Here is an 18,891-nt window from a genome sequence, read left to right as displayed (position 1 = left end):
GTCCAGTTTCTCTCTTTCATCCTGATAGTGTTTATCTTGGAAAGCTGAAAATAACCAAAGGTGTTGTTAACAGTGAGAATTATAATCTCTTGAATAGATATACTCCTGGTAGAATCCTGCAGAGAAGTTTTCTGTGGCTTCTGTCCAGTTTCCCTTTCCCTCCTTGTGTAGAGGAGCTTGTAAACTTCTAGCTTTATTTAGGCTTTTGTGGGGGATTTTTTTTTTGTTTGTTTGCTGAACAATGAAGAGAATGGTTCTTTTGAAAGCTCATCTACCTGCAAAGACAGAGGTTACACTTGTACAACTTCCCCATAGGAGTGCAGTTAGCAATAGAAGTTGTCTTTTAAATTCTTGACACCACCATAAGCCTTTTGAAGTAGTGCTGTAGAGGCAAACAGTAATTTCCTTTTCTATAGTTCTGTTTCATTTGAGTGGTGAATGCATATTTTGGGGCTAGACATTAAAGCTGTATTAATCTTCGAAGCACGGGACAGGATGCAGTAACTCAAGGTTACAACATGTAACTTTGTAATTTACTTCCTGCCCTTCTCTTTTCTGTTTTTTTTTTCCCAGTAACTGGTCTTAGGAGATCCTGGTTGTCAAGATCAGATATTTTGTCCTGATCTTGTCAGTGGTCACGGAGCACTGATCCAGTAACTGTTCCTGTTAAACACTAAGGAATAGGGAAAGCTGGAAACACATTTTGAGACTTGAATGTTCATTTGTTGGAAATTTAGGATTGTAATCTTGGCAGTAACCTTTTTTCACTTCAGGGTAGGGATTGGTTTGCAACTCTAGACATGCAGAATGTTTACTTCAGCATCTCAGTATGTTATTTCATCAGCAGTATCTATTTCAGTCTAGGTTAAAGCCATTCTTTGTTCCCATTTTTCCGTTTAACATTCATGCAATGCTGAAGAATGAGGTCCCATGCCTGTCAAATCCAAGAAAATTGAGTGAGAAGTTCCTTCTAGAGTAAATATTTATGGACACGGCCCCTAACAAGATTTAAATTATTTGGTTTTTTTAATCTCCTTCACTTCTTTGGTCTTCAGTAAGTTCTGCTGGTTTTCTTTATGTTGGTTCAGGCAAATGCATTTTTAAAAAGCAACTCATTTTGCTTACTCATCTGAACAGTTTTAATTAAATACTATCTTTTTTTGAGAGGTATTGTGATACGTATTGTGGTGGTACTTTGCCTCTGGCATCTTGACCACAAGACTGTCCTCAGAAATGAATTATTCTTTCTTTTAAAATTTATCATTTACTTATTTTATTAATTGACCTAAGGCTTAGTCTGGAAAAAACACACACATTCCCCCCCCCTCCAAAAACCCCAAAGAGGAGGAAATTTAGTTTAAGACAGCACTCTTAGTACCTTTTATGTTCCAAAACTTAGAAGAACATTTTGAGCTTTAAGCTGACAGACTTAAATTCCCTGCTGATATAACCATATTATTATAGAGTAGTGGAATTTAATCTTTAATTTTTCAAACGTTTTCCTTAGAAATGTTCCAGAAGTAAGTATTTTAGTGGATTACTTAAAAAAAAATACTTTAGAATCAAAGTTCATCTTATGTATTTCAATTCTATCTTGAAAATAAGTAAAATTTGAGTCTTCTAGACTTGTGCACATCTGAAGCAAGCCAGTGAATTGGATTAAATGAAACATGAGGGGGAAATGGCCAAAACAAATAAATATACCTACTGAAATAACCATGGAAACTTGGGGTATGATTATACTTGCAAAAACAAAGTGTGTTTATAGGTATAGTGCTGCATGTCTTTCAAGGTCCTTTTATGAGACTGTAAATAAGTGTCTGAAACACTTATGTGGGTGTTTCATAACAAAAGAACTCCATTTAAACAAAAGGCAAAACAAAATTTTGACATCTTTAGCTGAATTCCCTGTAGTAGTTAAATTCACAGAATGAAATCAGCTTGATGAACTTAAGTGAAAAAAAATCAAAGTAAGAAATGTTCCAGAATCATATACTGCTTCTAGAATAAGAGGGGTTTCCTTAATACTAGGGTGTTCACTGCTAAACTTAGAAATCCTTTCACAACACCTGTTCTTAGAGGATTTAAGTAATTCATTTGCATATTAAATATGACTTTTCTTACAGTATTCAAAAGCAGCAAATAATTCCAAAGAATTGGAAGACTGTGAGCAAGCTAACAAGCTGGGAGCAGTTAACAGTACCTTAAGGTATGCTGTTATTTACATCAACAGTACCAAAATAGTAAGAAAGGAACATTTTAATTTGTCTGTCTGGTTTTGGCAATGTGCTGGTTTTTGTTCTTCATTCTTTCCATAACCCATTAGAAAGGAAATGTGAAATGATGGAAGAACATCTGAAGGCTAAGGTGTTAAATGATAAGTAGACCTTTTTTGTTGTTGTTTAAAGTACAATTTTATATTATTTAAAAGAGGTATCTTAAAGCATCAAGAGTCAGAAGAAACTTGCAAATAAAAGCACTGCTTTTCTCTACTCTTTGTTCTTGACGACTGTGATGGATTAAGGGGTTTTGTCCTGCTTTGTCCCACTGTTGCACTGATGTGGCTGTTTGTGATCATTCAGTGAACCAGATCAGGGAGTTGAGTTACTTTTGTTGTTGGCAAAGTTATTTTTAGCTTGGATCAATTGTCTCATCTTGCTTATTGCATGGCACTGTCAAGGTTGGGTGGGAGGAATTCTGCAGGATGGTGTTGCCCCTGGGTACAAAAGTGTGTGGAACAGCATCTAGAAAACATAGCACTCTGCTGGATTCCCCACTTTTGAAAAACAGAAATAGAAAAATCAATTCTTCACTGTTGATGGAGGGATGTGGTGTCTTTGCCCACAATTTTCAGCAGTTCTACCTGCTAAAGATGTTGAAACCCTTTCTTGTGCCACAAAAAACTGACTGTTTCTGCCTGGTGTGTGGTGTTTTAGGGGAAATAAGAAACTATGAATTCTGTTCCATTTCTGTAAGGCAAAAGAATGTGAGATTGGAAATGGACAGCTAGAGATAATGCCTTTATGAGAGTAGGATAGATGATTAAAGTTTGGAGAGGACAGGTAATGGATCCTTTATGTGGAGGAGGAGTTTGTGCTTTGCAGGAAAATCTCCATGTTTTTGACCTAGCAGTGTATCATCCTCTTGGTTTTGGGTTATTTTCCTTCATAAGTTGTATTTCTTGTGGTTATCAAATCTTGTCTGTTGGTTACCACAGAATTTCCTCACCTAATGCCTAGTATAAAGTCTCCTGCTGTGATTTGGCAGAAGGTTAGAAATGTATCTTGTTGTTGAATTGCCTCTGTTTGTAGAATTGAGATGGTACTAATTTGATCAAACAGAATAGATTGTTCTTGTTGTTTCAAGGTGCCTCACTGCACCCTGGAGCAGAGTTCCCAATCTTAACTTTGCTTACATTTTTCTGTCAGGAGTGTGGCATCAGTAGTTCTGTACTGCACGCAGTCGTAGAAGAAAGGTTTTGGCACTGTTTGTGTTTCATAGTGTGGGAACTTCAAAGTACTTGTCTCTCTAGTACAGTGCACCTTTGAAAATGCTAGAGTGAGTGGAATACCATTATTATTAAAATGGCTTAGGACAAATCATATTCACAGAGTCTTTAGCTTAAAGAGAGATTTAGACATTTATTCTCCTAGTAAAAAGTAAGGCACTAACTATTGTAGGTTTCATTGAAAGTTCAGGTTATGAAAACAGGGTGATTCTTCCCTCCCCTACCCTCAGTGACTGCTGCTAAAGTAGTACTTTGAAATGTGTTAAAAATATATTCTGTGAACATATTTTACCAAGTTCTTACTGGAGGAAGAGAAGCCACTGCACAGTTTGTTCAAATAACGGTGAAATCTTTGCCTCAACATTAAGGTGACTTTTGAAAGTATTGCACTTGATGCTTGTTTGAATTTTTGTGCAATTAACAAGGGGTAACCCCATATATCCTCAATTTTCAGATATACTAACTCAGAATCAACTTCCAAGCTATATGTGGGTTGTATTTCTTTCAGAAGCTCTTATTGGTGTTGTTTATTTAAAAGTTTAAAATCAAATGTATTTTTTTTTCCCCTCAGTAACCAAAGTAAGGAGGCTTTCATTGACTGGGCAAGATACGATGATTCACAGGATCATTTTTGCGAACTTGATGGTAAAATGTTTAAGCTTTTTCAGAGTGCTTGTTTTATTTGCTGTCTCATAAAAATGCAAAAGATCATGGTTTCTCTACAAATAACCATTTTTAAAGTTTTAATTTTGTCTTAATCAACAGAAATGTGACAGTTCGTATCATGCACACAAAGTGCAAATTTTTGCAATTTTACAAGAAGTGTTTGGTAGCCTACACAGTGCACATTCACTGTTACCTCTTTTTAATATATTGAGAGATATTTATGTAAATAAAAAAGACAACAAATGGGAGGGGGCTAACATATTTTTTAAAAAGCTTCTTACAAAAAAATTGCATCTAGCAAAAATATAAGACAAAGGCTTGCAGCTGATTGTTTCTTACTACTCTATTGTTTTGTTGCTATTCTTCTGTGCTTGGACTGAGTTTATTCCCCTTCTACTCTTGCAGTTTCCAAATGGTCTCTGCACCCTTGTTTGTAAGAACTTTCTTATTGTTAAAACATTAGGGTACTGGATTGTGTCTTTACACCGTGTATGTGAGTCTTTTTATTTGCTTGTAATGTTCAAAGCTCAAAGGAATGTTTTCCAGACAAGTGTGAGAATTGCCAACTTCGGGATTGACTACTAAAGTCCTTTTTAATAAACACCTTAGGAAGCTTTCTATACTAGGAATATTTAGGGCATAATGCTAGATGTTTTAATCTACCTTTAGACTTATGTCTGGTGTTACCTGAGAAAGTAGCAGCTGCAGTGAACTTAGCAGCTGCAGTGAACTTAGCAGCTGCAGTTCTCTTTCAGCACTTCTGCTGCATCTGATCTGACCACTTTCTATATGAGCTGTTTCTGTTATAGCTGATGAGCACTACTATAGATCTGAACTGTTTTATGAAATTATCTGCTGTCACTACTATCTTCAAGTTGTCTACATACATTTTTTAGTAGTACTGAGCTGTGAAAGGTATAGTTGAGGAGCATTTCTTTGAGAAGTAATACTAACTTAGTAGTTCCTGATTCTAACTCCATCTCTCCTTATATCATGCCCTGCTGAAGGAGGATGTCCCCAGCTGTGTTCTTCCAGTGTGGTGGTTTTTTTTGTACTGTCTCTGGTGTGCATCTTTCTGCATGGTCAGCCGATGAGGCTTACCTAATAGCGGGAAAGTAAGTTGCCATCTCCCAGGCACCGCCCACACTGTTGTGATGAACTGGCTTGTCGAGTGAGTTTGTGATCTGGAGCAGGGAGAGTGAGAGAGAGTAACTACTGGGAGTCATGGAAACCCTTGCTCTCTTCTTCTCCTCTCTTCCTGTTGGGCTTAATGATAAACTAGAGAAGGGAATTGATCTAGCTGAAAAAACGTAGTAACCCGGGTTGGCTTTCCGCCTTTCTGTTGCGTGGCTCCACAGTGCACATAGACTCTTGTTATGTGAATAACAAGAAGAAAAATGGACCCCAAAGTAATCAGGGAGTGTAAGAGCTGCTTAGGTTAACCACACTGTCAAATAAATAAATAAAGCTGTAATTTGACTTTCTCTCATCTGGCAGTCATTGTTATGTGTCTTGTATCAGCTCCTTTGTTTTTGCTACTGCTGCTGAAGTGATGCTTAACTGCTCATGCAGAATCACCTATTTCAGAGCAGTTTCACTGTCTGTTTCTGTGGCTTTTTTTGTTATCTGAGGGAAGTACTACGTGGCACTTCTTGGCCATTCTTATTCCTATGAATAAGTCTCTGGACTATTGGCTTGTATTGTATGTGGGGTTTGTTTAAGCATGAGTTGGTCTTGACCTAGAATTTCAAAGAGAGACTAATTCCTCCTGCTTTTTACTGGTTGTAGCTTGAAACTATTTCTGTTTCTACAGTGTTTTTAAGCAGAGAGAGTCCTGTTTCACAATTTTCTTTGGATAAGTTGCCTGAAATTTGTAGCAAACTTCAGAGATGAGGGAATAGCTTGTTGAAAGGTTGCTTGAGTAACATGCTGCTTGTTGTAACCAAGAGATTTGTTCTGCAATATGCTGAAAGGTTTGTTCAGTTAAGCAATATGATTCAGACTTTTCTGCCAGTATACAAGGGTATTCAGAGGAAAAATGGATTTAGCTAATAAACTTACAGTATGTACCAACTACAAGATGTACTACTTTGATTTTGTCATTATTAAGAACCTACTGTATGCAGTATACCCATTTCAAAAAAGCAACCCCTTCAGCCAAATACTGCCAGACAAACCCTAAATTTGAAGGCCATTTAAAACAAAACACTGTTTATATCTTAGCCTAGGGTCAGGGAATACAGTGCATGTCAACTGTTCATGGTAAACTTAAAGAAGCCACCTAGATGATCATCAAACATTATAGAAATGAGAGGCACACAGGAAACTTTGGAATAGGTTATATACTTTTGGGCTTTGTATTTAGCATTTATATTGCTGCATTTTTACATACAGGGCACTTATAATCCAACTGGAAGGTAGAATAGTATTATAAGAGACCTCTTGTTTATATTTAGTTCTGTGTGACTGGTTAAATTAAATCTTTTTCAAATGATCAGTTAGCATATGTAACAAAACTTTTCCTATTTAGATGAGAGATCTCCAGATGCACAGTATGTGGATTTGCTGCTGAATCCAGAGCGTTACACTGGATACAAGGGGCCTTCTGCTTGGAGAGTATGGAACAGCATTTATGAAGAAAACTGCTTCAAGTAATTGGGAGGGGGAGAGGAAGCCTGTTTCTTATACTTGTCCCTCAATTTAGCTAAAAACTGATCTTTGTGTTTTCTAACTTATTTTTTAGGCCTCGATCTGTCTATCGTCCTTTAAATCCACTGGCGCCTAGTAGGGGTGGGTCTTGCCTGTTTTATTTTCCAATGCACTTCTTTTAACATAGTGACTGTTGCAGTAAAAGTGATACAAATATCAATCTCCAGTCTGTAGGTGTGCTTTCTGCTTATTTAATTTCCTCTGTAGAAGTAGCTGTACCTTTTCAATATTTAGACTATGGCTTGTGGTACTTTATTACATACCTACCTAATCTTATCCCTATTAATAATCTGATTATTGTCAGGTAGGCTGATATGAAAACTAAATTGTAAGTCTCAAACTGTTTACTAAGTTTCACACTAATTTTCCAATTTGGAAATTTGTATTCTTGTTTCTTTTTTCAAAAAGCCTTTAATTTAGTCATTTTGGTTCATACTTATACTGGTGTAATGTAGTTGTACATTTTTCATCCATAGTGTGTAGTGTAATACAACTGTACAAATAATTACATTACTTGAAGGAGTTGATGCTGAGGAATGATCAATTATCTGCAAGAATGTTTTAAAAAAGTATGCTATTGACCTGGGGTTTGTTTTCAGTTTTAAGTTGAAAGCTATAACCTGGTGTTTCAAGTGAATCAGCTTTCCCCTGCCAGTGTGTCTCATTTCCCTTAAAAATTAGCTATTAGGCAGTAGATTAAATTTTTAAAAAATCACCATCCGTTAGAAAATCAAGGTATCTCAATATTTATAATTACTAAAAGCTGATATATTGCTGATGCACACAAATAAAAAGAATTGTAAGAATGGCTTAATGCAGGGATCAGAATTTCAGAAAGGAACTCTGGCCTGATCCTTGAGCAATGCAAACTAAAGACTATGGCTTCCTAACTACCTTTCTGAAGCTAAAATAGAGCTTTCAAGAATATGTGAATCGGCTGCTAATAAGATTTCAAGTTCTTGGTGACTTTCATTATTACAGTGTGTTAAGTCTTGTGTGGTCTTGAGGAACAAGAATGGAGGGATGGAAAGTAGCCTATTTTTTAGAAATTCAATAAGGGTTCTTGCACTTTGAGTGTTTGTAGTAAAGTCTGTGTTTCATTACTATGTTGCTGTGGAAATTATCTTTTTAATGCTTATGCATTTCTTTTTTTTTTTTTTTCCCCCTCTAAGGAGGAGATGATGGTAAGTCATTTTTCTTGACCTGCAGAAATGAAGTAAGCATTAGAGAGTTTTGGATTTTGGATTTATTCACTTTACTATTATTGAATTAGAGAGCAGGAAAGTTATGTTTTTGTGCAGATTATTGATCAGAAAATGTTTTTAATGGAATCATACTTCCATTTGGAGTAAGGGGATGATAAGACCAAACCACAATTCTCGGTTCTTATTCTTGTAACAGAATATATGTTGTGATAATGTTATTAGTTCTTCCAGAACCCCACTGATACTGATGTCAGATCCCTTAAAAGAAGAGGGACAATTTGTTGTGTACCTTCTTGAATGTCCTTGCTTTTGGGAAGATGGAGAGAGAGTGGGAAGAAAATATTTGATCTGCCTACAGTGAGGCAGACTTTAAGATTTTTCAGTAAACTGAAAGCTCTCAGGCATAAGATCCAAGTCTTAGGGAGATCTTTGGGCAGGTCAAGGTGAAGGCTGCCAGAACTGCACTCTGCCATCATGCCTTTCACCAGTAGGGCATATAATCAGACTTGTGCTTCCATACGCTGCTGAATGCCCTGACCTGTAGCTTAGTCGTGGTCATTCTTGTATTTCTCCTATTCTGACCCCAATAGCTTTAAACTAACCTCAAAGTTAGCTGCTTCTGTGCCTGTTCTCATTTTAATAGCTAAATTACTTAACTTCACATCCAGATAGCAGCTAATGTTGTATGCATAGTAATATAAGAATACTGTAATGTTGGCAATTAATACTCTTCATCTAACAATGTACTTTGTATTTACAGGAGAATCTTTCTACACATGGCTAGAAGGTGAGGGCTCTTGGATGAGTTAATGTAGTGTTACATTCACTAGAAGAAACACTGTAGCACTTTTTTCATCTCCTCAAATATTTTTCATAGCATAGGCTTTTTAGTAAATTGTGCAGTACTTCCGAGTGTTGTTCAAGTATTTCTTAACTTGAGGGTCTTTGGAAATCTTCTCATTTGCTTAGATGGTATACTCCTTAACCTTTTAGGTGTTTTATCTTTTATAAAGGGAGAGTTCACTTTGTGCCAGTTACTTTGAATTTTTTGGTTATTTTACACATTTAAGCAGGGGCATTATTAGTAGTAATATTGGTAAGCGTTATTATTTGGAAACAGCTTTAAAGAACATTAAAGACTTTGATGGCTCTATTCCCAGTTTATAATCTAAGTATGTGTGTTCAGAAGGCAAAGCAATTTTGTTTTTATTCATGTCAAAATGGAAATTTTTATTCCATTGGTAGCAATCAAAATCACATTTTGGAGGTGTGCAGAAAATTAAGTGAGTTAAATGTACTTAATTTTAAAATTAGTTTGTTCTGCCTTTCCTAAGCCTTTACTTGTGTGGTGGTATTGTAGGAAAGCATACAAATTTACATGCCTTTAAAAATGTGATGTCTGTAAATGAGGACACATGTCAGCCTCACAGGTAGGCTTCACTATCAGCTCTTCCTGCTTCCATTTGTGGAGATTGGAGTGGCAGGAAAGTTGCAAAAAACATATCTTTGAGAGGAACAAACTCTTTAAATTTCAAGTGTAGTCTCTATCTTTGGTTCTAGTTGGAACTATAAGTAACTTCTGCATATAAATTATATTTTGACCACTCAATGCCAGTGTATTTCCATTTATGCTGTAGAAGTATGATGTATTTTTAATATTAATCAAGTCATATTTTCCAAGGGTTTGTCCTGTGCATTTAAATCTTCAGTGAATTTACAGTACAGCTATGAAGAAGTGTTTTCCAGTGCTGTAAGGTTTTCTAGGGCTTTTGATGTTTTTCTGTAGGGCCACTCCTCTAATTCAATGGTAGCTCTAATTGTAATTGAGATGGGTCACAGTATATTTCTGATTTCCAGACCATCAAAATTCAAGATTATTACAAATTTATTGCTCAAACACTGTAAGCATCTTATTTTTGTGTAGCAATTTATCTGTGCCAATTGAACAGATCCTTATTTGATTGTGTTTACTAGAACACTAAAATACCAAGCAAGAAATGTCAAATGTCATTCTTAGTATTGCTTTATATAAAAAATAGGAGATAAACTTTCCCTATTATGTCTATAAGGGCTTATCAACAATAGTCAAGTGCTGTAATTGTAATTCTTGAAAGTTAACAATGCAGACTTGCAGACCACTAAAATGTCAGGATATATTCATTCTGTTATTTCCAGTATATAGTTTGGCATCTGTTTGTCTTTTTTCTTGGGCAGGTCTGTGCCTTGAGAAAAGAGTGTTTTATAAACTGATTTCTGGACTTCATGCTAGCATCAACTTGCATTTGTGTGCAAATTATCTTCTTGAAGGTATGTCTTGGTAAAATTGCTGAATGGAATTCTACAGTATATGTAATACGTATTTTGGTTTTTCTGAAAATTCTTGGTGTATACTTAGTTGCTTTTATTTTCTAAATGTCTCTTTTACTGCCTCTGCCCTTTTTTTTTTCCCCTCTGTGTAGAAACGTGGGGGAAGCCTCGCTGGGGACCAAATGTGAAAGAGTTCACTCGCCGCTTTGACCCTGCTGAAACGAAAGGAGAAGGCCCAAGGAGGCTCAAGAACTTGTATTTCTTATATTTGATCGAGCTGCGTGCTTTGTCAAAGGTTGCCCCGTACTTTGAGCGTGCGGTTGTCGACCTTTACACTGGCAATGGCCACGAGGATGCTGAATCTAAAGCTCTCTTACTAGATATCTTCAGGGATACCAAGTAAGGCATAGGGGTTTTCTTATCAGTCGTTTGAAATTTTCAGTTGTATTTGGAAGTGAGAATAGGTGACTCCTTGATAGGATAGGACAAGGAGAGTGGAATGAAGAAATAAAATTTAGGTACTGGGAGAGATCAAGGGGAATTTGTGTGTTTGATAGGAGAGACTAATAGTTTTGAGGTTTGAATATACCAATCTTTAAAAACAAACAAACAAAAGCGCTCAACCCCAAGCCATACAATACCCTGGGCTACTCCCTCTGTGTTGTTTTTTCTGATTCTTCAGTATAAAATGCACATGATTTATTTTGAAAAGGAAATTAGTATATACAGTCTTTTAATGGTCCACTGAGTAATCTGGTTTTTATCACAGACTTAGCCTCTGGTGGTTTGGCCATCCATTCTTCCTTCTATTTATTCCAAAATGTCCTTAAGTTCAGTTCCTTTGCTCTCTTTTTTGCTAGTTTTTGTGATTTGTAACATGTTGTGTGGTTTCATTGCTGTCCCTAGTCACAGTCTTGCTAGGTAACTGAGATGTAGTCAGACAATGATCAATTGGAAGGCAAACATTAAGCCAATTTCAGTATTAGCTGGAACAAAACTGTGAATAACAGATTTCAAGTTACAGTGATTGAATAGTAAAACTGATATTACTGGGTAATTCTTTAAGGCCTGATCTGCAAAGACTAGGAGCTCTGAAAAATATGTTACACTGATGGCATCAGCTGCTTACCAAGCTTAATTGAGCACTGTAGTTTATGCCAGCATTTGTTTTGATTGCATTTTGTCTCTATTAGGTCCTTCCATATGCACTTTGATGAAAAGTCCATGTTTGCTGGAGATAAAAAAGGAGCCAAGTCACTAAAGGTAAAGCTAGTTTTCTGAATGACATCCAAAATACCCATTTTTAAATTAAGCTGTTTTATTTTGGAAAACCCTTCTGCCAACCACAAACATACTGCTGAGAGTAAGGTTTTATCCCTGCCTTTTCTAGAGTTGTATCTGAGGCCTTTTAATCAACTTTATAGTAAGGTGCTGTCCTGATCCAAGCAGACTGAAATCTCTGGCTTTGTGCCTTGAGTCTGGCATCAGGACTGTGGTGGGGCAAATGATTTAGTATTACCAGTAGATGCAGTGGTGCTTATTTTTAAGTAGAATATCTGTGTCATAATTATCTGGAGAAAAAGAACCAACCCAGTCATGTAGCATAATACAACATAATATACAGTATAGTACCATGTAATACAATGATAAACATTAGAAAAACATAGACATGAGAACCCAATGTGAAAGCTGTGCCTAATTAGCAACTTCCAGTGTTAGCATGCAGGTGTTCAGGTTGGTATACAAGTCCACAGCTGGAGTGGGGTTTAGTAACAAAGGCCTGTTTTCATATTTATTAATGCTTCTAATACCTATTTCAGTAGCAGTGTGGAATGTCATCAGCATTGCAAAAAATGCTATCAGAAAAGTGACAGTGTTTTATCAGCCCAGCTAGTGGGTTTTTTTGACTTCAAAAAATTGAGATCAGCTTAATTAGTTCTGCACTGTGCTTGGTCCCACTCTGGCTGAAGTTGCAAGGCAACAATCTACTCATAGTTTTGAACAGGAAATATCTTTTGTGAATTGTAACCTGTTTGTCAAAAAGGTGGCTCGTTCAAAAGGGAGTTAAATAATGGAAGAAAAAATGGGCAGGGAAACAGATGCAGTACTTATAGCTTAGAAAATTTTGAGGAAGTTGGTAGAAAGTTTACAGAATCAAAGTGTTCTGTATTTTGGGGGAGATTTTTTTGTGGAATTGGCTGTTAGAAGCAGCTTGGAAACAAGATTCTGGGTTTACATGGATCTTTGTTATGGCCTGACCGCGTAAGGCAATGGTTTTGTTCAGTTTTGCTAAGAAAATTGATATTCTAATGGTACTAGATTTTTATTGGTACTAAGTTCATTAACCTTCTATTTTTGTAAAGCTAAGATGTACATTAACCAAAGCTTTTTAATTTTGTTTTTAACTGATAGGAAGAATTCAGATTGCATTTCAAGAACATCTCCCGCATAATGGATTGTGTTGGATGTGACAAATGCAGGCTGTGGGGCAAGCTGCAGGTACAGGTTATTTTGTGTAGGTGTGTGTGTTCTGGCAGGGGCAGCTTCTAAGATAAGCATCTCTTTCATTTTGTCAGGACTCTTTTACCTTAGCATTCAGACTTTCTGCAGTTGGTCCATGATATCCTTACCTATATAATAGAAATAGATATATGTTTAGTTACTGTTGAACATTTTAAAACTTTTTTTCAAATTGTTTATTTCATTTAATCAACAGCTGTTTAGTTTACTAAAAGGTAGAGTTTGTGTTCTAAAAAAGATACTTTTAAAGCAGATGCCTCATGGTGAGACATTACTAGCGGTCAATGTCTTACCTGTATTCAGTGATCAGATGAGCCTTGCAGAACCACTTATGGGAAATCTTCCTTTAAATACAGCATTTACTTGTTAGGAAATCCAGTGTGATATTTAACTCCACAAACTGGGGTGTAAGGAAAAGAAGTAATTCAGATTTTCAGTTTATGTAGAGGGCACCAAATGAACACAAAGGTGCTCAGTAAAGCTGAAAGTTGAAAACCAGTTTCATTTTCTTGGCAGTTACTATTTTTATTTTACTGAGAACAATATTTTAAACCTCAAGACTAATGTCAAATCCAGACTGAGAATAGTTATTTTGGAGTGCCTGCTGTACGATACCACTGTATTGCATTAAACTTAGAGTGCAGTTTTCAAGAGTTTGTAGCACCAAAAATTTGGTGGTCTCTGATGAATTTGTGGAGTTCTGCTTACCCTGTCCTAGTTAATACTTCTGATCTCTTATGTTTTTTCCTCCTCACTCAGGATTAAAAAAAGCCAGATTTCCTGACCTATAAAGTTCTCTTGCAGCCAGCTTCCACCTCTTTTTGTCAAAATTCAGTGGTTGCTTATGTAGCCCAATTAAAAGTGAAAATAAGAAAAACTGCTTCTGTTCTATTCCAGCATAGAAAATAGGGGTTGAAATTGAAACTGCCATGTTTACCACTAGGATTGAAGGTGGGAAAAGAACATCTGTTGTGATACCTCATAAGAAAACTTAGTTTGACTTCAAAGGGGAAGGGGAGAGGGAAAGGGGAGATGTGCTCCTGAAGGAGTGGGGCATCTGTAAGGTAAGGGGTGAGAGGGAGCTGGAATTGTTGTAATGGGCATATTTGCATATGCCTGGCCAAGAAGAAAAGAGATGGGAAAAGAAGAGATATAAAAGACAAGGATGAAGAGTAAGTATACCTCAGGAAACAAATGTTCTTAAATAAATAACTGAACCTGGTACACATTAGTGCCCTGATTTTTGTGCAGGTTTTTAGGTTGAGGGTCAGTATGTAAGAATTGGTACTAAAGTTTGCCTGGATTAGTATGTTTTTATCTTTTTTTGTGGTTTATGAGTATTATGAGTATGATCTTATTGATGTTAAAACATTGGACTTCTTTTATAGACTCAAGGTTTAGGAACTGCTCTGAAGATCTTGTTTTCTGAGAAAGAAATACAGAGCCTTCCTGAGAACAGCCCATCAAAAGGTTTTCAGCTCACACGGCAAGAAATAGTTGCTCTTGTAAATGCCTTTGGAAGGTAAAATTGCACAATTTTAATAGTAGAAAAATATGAAACTTCAGTATCAATACTCAGGCTCTGTAGAAAGATGGTATTGTACATTTAGCTGTAGGTTTTTAAAGGCTGAATCAGTGATATTGATTAACTTAATGCCTTCAAACTGAGCATGTGGATTATTAACCTTGGTCATCATTCTGTGTTTGGAACAAATTCATCTCCTCTATCTCAAGTCTCATAAATCCACCTTCCACAAGATGAAATTTAAGTGTCTTAAATTTGATCAATTTTTTAAAATGTATCCCCCTTTGAATGATGAAACATTGTAACAGTTTTAAAAGAAGTGTACATAGAGCATGCTTTGCTCTTCATGTTAGGTCTTCAGATCTTAAATATAACAATCTGTTCCTGTTTAAACAATCTATTTAAACAATCTGATAAAACAATGTAATAAACTTTATTACCTGTGGTTAGGGATTTTTAGATGTTTAATGAAGCTGGGACAATTAAACATATATATAAACTTTAATCCCTGTCATATATTATGTAAATATAAAATGGAGAGTCAGATACTTTTTGAGAGAAAGTGTATTTTAAGTGTGTTGCTCTTTGGAACAGAATTGTGTTTGAGAAAAAATCTAAAGGAAAATGAATGTCATAATTTGTAGTTCTCTTTTGCTGCCTTGGTAACACTTGGGTGGTTTTTGTTTTACAGGCTTTCCACGAGTATAAAGGAGTTGCAGAATTTTAAAGTTTTATTACAACAAACTAGGTAATGAAGGTCTTTGCACAACCTGTTAGTGAAGATCATTTACATGACTGCATTGAGCAGAAGGAACTGATCCTTACAGGACTCACATGAACTGATAAAAAGTAAAATCAAATACCAACTTGAATATTTATGTTTCAACTAGGAATGGTTATTAATTAGAAAATATATTTATGAATGAAATATATAGTTTTAAAATGTGTAAATTATGCTGATCTGTTTATTTTTTAAGTTTTCTGCTCACAGTTCTGTTGTACTGAAACTTCATAAATTTTCTTATCTCCTTGTCTTTCTGAGACAGCTGTTTTATATGAAAACATATGTACCTCCACCCTGACTTGGCCTGTCTGGAGAGAGGGGAGCACTTCTTGTCTCTCCCCATTTACCGAACTTCAGTGTATTCTGAGGATTTGGTATGTTATCTCTGACTGTCAGAAGGAAGGGGGGGAAAAACCTCCAAACAAACAACAACAAACAAAGAAAAAAAACCACAGTAAAAAAACCTCCCAAACACAAAAAAATGAACTACAGAAAGAAAATAAGGTTCTTGCTGAGTTTTAGCTTCTTACTGTAATAATGAAACTTACTTAAAAATAGCAAATTTACTGAGCAGAAATTTTTTTCATGCTGAGCTTCTTTGCATCATGGTGATACCAACATTTTTTAGCCTTCTCTTGTGCTTTTCAGCATTTTCTTTTTTTTTTTCTTTTTTAAATTACTACCTTTGCTCTGCTCTGATGCAGCTGAGTTGAAAGTGACTTTTCTGCAGCCCCTTGCTGCAGCCCCTTACCTGCACGTACGTGGAGGTTGGGGTCAGGACAGGGGGGGATGGTTAGTGGAGTGCTGCTAGCTGAAAAACTTCAGTCAATCAAATTTCTGTTTACTCCATATTATTTTCTAGATTGTAATCACAAGTTTGGTTTCCAAAAGTTGTCTTTTTAATGTCTAAAATGTTAAAATAGCACACATTGGTCTTTGAGCCATGGAAATAAAATTGTTCTTTGTTTGAGTGCTATGTTAAAAGGTCAGTGTAAAAATAACTTGCTTTTGTAGTCACTTTTAAAAAAAGATGCTTTTTAAAATTCATAATCACACTGACATTCAATACCACATACTCTTATCTATGCAAACCCTTACTGTATCTTCTTTACAAGGCTATTCACATAAAGAAACGGGTATGTTAATAACATTACTTTCATAAAATAAGAAATTACTCATGTATCATTGTCCACAGATGTCAGTGATAACTTACCAGTGTCAAAACAGAATTTAGAAGCAGCATTACCAATTAGTAGCAACCAAATATTGGTTTAAATTTAAAATGAAGTAATTTATTTTAAACCAGCATGTTTAAAAATGAAGTTAGGAGTTTTGAATGTAGGAAGTGCTGGTACAGTGTAGATACATCTCTTGTTTTAAAAACAAGTCTTCACAAAATTAAGTGCTCTTAAACATTTTTCACCCTATTAGATACTGAGTGACCTATTTATATAATTGATTGTAACTGTATTGGCTTCCTTAATGTGTTCCTTTACAACTGAGATTTTCTGAAGGCTGGAATATGCTCTGTCCTTTGTTTCCAGACTAGCCTCAAATTTCTACCTGACTGGAAATGAAATAGACTATTCTGCTGACACTTGCTTTTATAAAAAATACTGTTGCTTCAGAAAGTTAACCCCCTTGTGTCAAACTGGCATCTGCTAAATGAAATAAAAACAAAACCCAAACAAAAAAAAATCCAAACTGCCCTTACGAAGTTCTGGTGATAGTTGCACAAATCAGCAGTGAGCTGGTATCCTGGTGGAAGCTTCTGTTTAAGCCAATAGGTGCTTGGACATGGTGTTAGGGGAAGCTGATGGCAGTTTGGAGATGTTATGTTTTTACCTAGTAGCCTCTCTGGCCTGTGGGCACCCGTGTTTGAGCAAGTTATCACAGGCTTTCTTTTTCTAGTTAATGCAGAAGAGCTGGAGGTTTATGGGTGGATTCATGTGGCCTCTTCCAAGCTCTGTATTTGCACCCTTAGAGTTCATTTTTCTCTCTTAAATTGGAGTGGGAATCTAGGTAAGTAGCTCAGATTTGAACAGCCGTGTTTGGTAAATGAGTTACACACTGGGTATCCAAATCTTCTGAGTAATTGTGTATGTTGAAAGAGTGTAATTTTTAATTGGCTATTAATTCTTTGCCTTTTGGATCGACCTGCAAGGGCTAGAACTGTAGGCTCACTTGTGTGAGGAGTGCTGTATAACTGGGATTTATCTGTATTGTTATATATTATTGTGCCTAAAGCTTTAGGCAGGATTTTCTAGTTTAAAAAAACTAACAAACTGTATTGACTGTGCTGCCCCAGGAAGGACCTAAGTCTCAGAAATGTTTCTTCCTGTCTTCCCCTTGCTTTGTGGGGAAGATGAATTGCTTCCAACCTACTCCTGGGGATGCAACTTGCTAGTTTTTTTTTTCTTTTTCCACCTGTGCCTGGCAAAAATCAACAGACACTGAAGCAGAATCATGCACTTGCTCATGGGACAGGTGAGAGATCCAGGCATGCAGATCCTGGACACACCTGGTCCTTGCAGCCCTCGTTGGCACAAGGTTAATACTGTTGGGTAAGGATGTAAAGAGATGTGAAGCTTTTCTTCTTGTCCTTTGTCTCATGAGAACACAGGAATGCAACTAAACAGCAAATTTTGTGTAAGTTCTGTTGCACCTGAAGGTACATCTTGCTTGATGATCAAATATGGAAGGCATTTCACTTCACTGCCATTGTAGAGATAGGACATAAGATTTTTCCTGTAACAAATCTAGTTGAAACAATTTTCCTGTCACCATCTTTTCTACTGTATTTGATGTACATTCTGTGACTGCTGCCTATGAAGTTTTGCTGTGTGAGTTGGATGACTTAGTTCTTTATATGTTAAATTAACTTTTAAAAATTTACAGCTCTGTTTTTATACTAAAGAATAAGGTTAATTACACTGTCCATGACCTGTAAACTATTTTAAATTCCAGCTCCCTGTTGGAGATCAGCTTGTCAACAGTCTGCCATTCATTTCAGAGTAACAGTACATTTTCTTGTACAAATGACACAATGATTGTAATCCCAGAGGTAGTGAGAAGACAAAGACAAAAATGTTTAATTGTTCCCAAGTCATGAAGACTTGTATGAAATGGTGAAAAAAGACTTGGTGCAAACTACATAGGTAAAAAGTAGGGCACTGTTGCTGAATAACTTGTTCTTCAGTGCCTGGGGAGGTAGGTCAGAATATAAATTTAAAACAATGAAATATAGAGACTCATGTAAGCTGGAATAATAAGTGTTTTCCTAGTTTTCAGCTGATGATCTGTACTGTCTGTCATTGTATGTGCATGAAATATACACTGTGCCACACTTTCTTGAGTTGTGTTTGATGGTTGGGTTGCCTTTATCTGACCTTGCTTTGTGCTTTTCTGGGAAATGACCTGTAATATGTTGTAAATAATCTTGATGCTCATGTTTATAAAGTAGCAATCAGCAATTCATCACTTTACAATTTCTCCATATAGCTACCCTATTGAAATGTAATATTTATTAAAATCAAAATCAATGTTGGAACTGCTTATTGAGATCTAAACACTTCTGAATCTTTGCTATGTTTGAATCTACAAAATGCAAATTAAAGTATTTTCTGCTACAACTTTTTGTGGATGTGATTTTTGGGGTTTCATTTGA

The 18,891-nt window shown here is 36.1% G+C and overlaps 1 protein-coding gene across 1 annotated transcript in view; it reads left to right on the top strand.

The window, feature by feature from the left end:
• Positions 1-18,856, top strand: part of ERO1B (endoplasmic reticulum oxidoreductase 1 beta) — a 29,898-nt gene extending 11,042 nt beyond the window's left edge. The window contains exons 5-16 of the mRNA XM_069010319.1: positions 2,127-2,209; positions 4,080-4,153; positions 6,705-6,825; positions 6,918-6,964; positions 8,056-8,067; positions 8,849-8,875; positions 10,303-10,395; positions 10,548-10,794; positions 11,589-11,658; positions 12,808-12,894; positions 14,304-14,437; positions 15,132-18,856. Of these exons, the coding sequence (XP_068866420.1) occupies positions 2,127-2,209; positions 4,080-4,153; positions 6,705-6,825; positions 6,918-6,964; positions 8,056-8,067; positions 8,849-8,875; positions 10,303-10,395; positions 10,548-10,794; positions 11,589-11,658; positions 12,808-12,894; positions 14,304-14,437; positions 15,132-15,192 (1,056 nt within the window). The 3' untranslated portion in view covers positions 15,193-18,856. The remainder of the gene's footprint in view (positions 1-2,126; positions 2,210-4,079; positions 4,154-6,704; positions 6,826-6,917; positions 6,965-8,055; positions 8,068-8,848; positions 8,876-10,302; positions 10,396-10,547; positions 10,795-11,588; positions 11,659-12,807; positions 12,895-14,303; positions 14,438-15,131) is intronic.
• Positions 18,857-18,891: the final 35 nt, after the last annotated feature.

This window comes from Aphelocoma coerulescens, chromosome 3 (genome assembly GCF_041296385.1).
Source record: "Aphelocoma coerulescens isolate FSJ_1873_10779 chromosome 3, UR_Acoe_1.0, whole genome shotgun sequence".
In the NCBI taxonomy this organism is placed as follows: domain Eukaryota; kingdom Metazoa; phylum Chordata; class Aves; order Passeriformes; family Corvidae; genus Aphelocoma; species Aphelocoma coerulescens.
This window is presented reverse-complemented; position numbering and strand designations above follow the sequence as displayed.